This window comes from Acanthisitta chloris, unplaced genomic scaffold (genome assembly GCF_000695815.1).
Source record: "Acanthisitta chloris isolate BGI_N310 unplaced genomic scaffold, ASM69581v1 scaffold7142, whole genome shotgun sequence".
Classification (NCBI taxonomy): domain Eukaryota; kingdom Metazoa; phylum Chordata; class Aves; order Passeriformes; family Acanthisittidae; genus Acanthisitta; species Acanthisitta chloris.
In genome coordinates, this window is record NW_008659802.1 from 44,413 (window position 1) to 47,836 (window position 3,424).

The 3,424-nt window shown below is 37.6% G+C and overlaps 1 protein-coding gene across 1 annotated transcript in view; it reads left to right on the plus strand.

Moving 5' to 3' along the window:
* PRDM6 (PR domain containing 6) overlaps nucleotides 1-3,424 on the plus strand; it is a gene marked incomplete at its 5' end in the record, with an annotated part of 47,012 nt that overhangs the window by 39,461 nt on the left and 4,127 nt on the right. Inside the window, one exon of the mRNA XM_009069537.1 lies at nucleotides 324-451. Within this exon, the coding sequence (XP_009067785.1) occupies nucleotides 324-451 (128 nt within the window). The remainder of the gene's footprint in view (nucleotides 1-323; nucleotides 452-3,424) is intronic.

The window sequence follows — 3,424 nt, forward strand, 5'->3', positions numbered from 1 at the left end:
TTGCATCCAGATTTTCTTGTTTATCTGGCAGTTCATTATTTAAGGCCAGCTTGTCAAAATAGGTTAAATATTCTTTGGGAAACATGGTCACGTCTTTGAGACACCACAAATATATTTAATATGCCAAGATTGGCTTGATAAACGAAACAAGATAAACTTGTACCCCCTGAAATACTTTCCCGCTGTTCCATGTAGATTTCTGAGAGTATCAGTACGCAATGACAAACTTCACGGCAATGGATTCCTGGAAAAGGCATAGAGAGACGTGAAAATGATTGCTGATGGTTTATTCTAACTACTTGACCTTGTGACATCTCCCTTAGATATATGACCAAGATGGGACACTTCAGCACTTTATCGATGGTGGAGAACCCAGTAAGTCAAGCTGGATGAGGTATATCCGATGTGCAAGGCACTGTGGGGAGCAGAACTTAACAGTGGTTCAGTACAGGTAAAGTATTTTTTGATTTACTCAATGCAACAAAATTAAAATATTTTAGTGGAAAATCAGATTTTGACTGTCACCAGTACTGTAGCCTTTGATTACAAAGACAGTTGCAGAGCTTTTGGGAATGTGCTCATTTGGGGCAATACAAAAGCTGCAGCATGAAGCTCCTGAGAGCAACATCAGCCCTGTGTCACTTGTGTGAGCACCACACTACACAGAGCCTTTACAATTTTTTAACCAGTCTGATCAGAAGCAAGCCAACACAAACAATCTTCCACCCTTAATAGAGATACTGGTGCTAGAGGAGGGGGGAAAATGGCAGGAGAGGAGTTTTGAACCCAGCGGCATTCTGAGGGTCAGACATGTATGCACCTAGAGCTTTCATGTTGAGTGCACCTGCTAGCCAAGATTACCAATGCTTGTACCTCTTATGTTGCTGGTTGGAGAAAAGCAAAATGTAAAGAAAAATGTAAAGAAATTATGATGCATTTTACTTTGTACTTGCAAACAGATCCAGAAAACCCAGACAACACATTACACAAATACATGATCTCAGCTATAAACAAACCTTTTGCCCCAGAATCAGAAGCGACTGCTTGGCCTTATTAAATGTGGTAGGAAGCACATCAAAGAATGCCCCAGGCTTGCCAGTTGCAGTGAGCAATCCTGATTCTTGCTAGTTCCTTTAGAGAGCAAAGTGTCTTTTATGAAGGAAGAATCTTAAACTTATTTAAAGTACCTTTAAAATTAAAAATAAAACATACAAAAGCAAGCTAAAATGAAATATATAAAGTTTGATTATGCCATAGGGTTCCAATTTAACAGTGGTAAAATTGTTCAATTGCATTTTCAGCTTTTTTATTTCCTGGCCAGTTGACTAAATAATGCTGCACTTAAAAAATAACTATCCTATTTATACATTACAAATCTTTTATGATATACTTAAATATCTGATATCTATAGCTAAAATACCATAGGATTTTAAATAAGCACACTGGATAATGAATAAAGATTGCTGTGATGAAAGAGTATTTTTGTAGGTATCTAGTGGACTGTTTCTCAGTGTGGTGGTGTATGTGTGCACGTATATATAAATAAGAAAAAAATATGCCTACATATATATAGATGACAAACCTAAATGAAAAGTGAGCATGAGAAAGTCATTACACATCTGTCAATATTAAGCGGATTTTATAACTCTCCTTTCATGATGGAGTTTTTACTTAGAATTCCCTCTGTTGATCTGTTTTTGATTACTTCAGATCTTTATAAAATGAACTACAAAAACACAATTTAAAAAACTGGCATCCATCACCAGTGACTGCATCCAAGTGTAAGAAAATAGAAAAGTTGGACACTGAAAAACCAGCCTAATTTTTATTGTACATGGATGTCCTCCTCACAGAAAGTCAGCTGGTTTAAATTCATTCTGTTATGATTTGTAATATCTAAATGGAATTTTCTTCAAAGTGCTCTTGATTGATTGACCCTTAGCTGAACGTTTTGTTTTTATTTTGAGGCTGACAATAATGTTTGTTGGCATGTGTTCTGCTTCAACTGTGTTGGGACGCCATGAAGCTATCTTTATGAGTCATCCAACCACAATACTAAATACATGTCAGCAAAGGAAATATTATCCAAAAAGGGAAAAATCCCTTTGATGTACTTCAGCATGCAGAGATTTCTGCGAGTTTTGGAAGCTCTGCACACTTGTAAGGGACGGTATACACTTACACTTTTTTTTCCCTGCCTACTCCAAGCCTCACAGACCACCCATTGCTCAAAAACAGTTCTGCTCTTTCAGCGGCAAAGTGTGTCATTTGGTTTTAGCACATTCATTTGCTGGGCTGCTGTGTTTATGTTAAGGGAAGCCAAACTGAGAGATGAAATGTTACAAGGGTGAAGTACAAAGTAGACTCAATTTTTCTCAAGTTAGGAGATGCTGGTAATTTATCGTGTGGCTCCGATTTCCATTTTTATGTAACAGTGGAAAGAATTAACTAAATGCGTAGCTCTGGGGAGAAAAAGAGGGAGAAGAAAAGGAGGAGGAGGAGGGAAGGAGAGGGGGAGACACAAAGGGGAGAGTTTTTGTCAGATATTCATAGAAGGCTAAGAAAACCATTCTGCTTAGCTAGCAGTGCCCTCGTGAGACAGGGTGGCAGTAAGAGAGGAAAATAACAAGATAAATGAAATTTTTGCAGCAGCTAGTAAAATATTGAGAATCTGCACTTTTTTATTGATCTTTATGATCCTGTTGCCAAGAGCCACTTTGCGGTGACAAAATATGTTGACAAGTGCATATCTCACTGCCATGAAAAATGTGGTAGAAGATTCTCCTTATGTCTGCAGTGTTATACAAGGAACAAATTGCATTGCTACAGCCAATTCTTTATAGAAAGTCTAAATTTAAGGCCTACCAACCCTAAACACTTTTATCTTGAACTTCAGAATAATGTTTGTAGCAATTCTTCACCCAGAAAACTGGTTGAGGCCTAACATTTTTTATTTTTTTTGGTCTAGAGATGTTTTTCTGCCTTACATAAGCTGTTATAAAGAATGGTCATTTCTTGGTATTTTGACTGTATCATTTTGGTATGTAATCCTTCAGCGAGAGTGGACCATTCTTGTATGTATTGAATTTCTATCCATCTCACAGGGCTGTGTTTTACTGTTCCGTGTGAAGCATGAAGGAAGAGCCACTACAAACTGATAACATTTCTATTTTATCTTGTGCCCGATTCTAATCTTACACAGTTTTTGCTGCCATGTAAATCTGTTAACTGTAGAAGTATCACTCTGAAGCTACCAGTGCAAGATCAAGACACTAGGATGTTCCCCCCTTTCCCCCTGAACTCCCATTTCAGTGGTCTAGAAACATCCACAGGCTGTTCTCACAGGAATGATGTGATATCACACTTATGGTAACATTAATTTATACTTGTTGAAGGATCATTGACATTGACCTCATGTTCCATA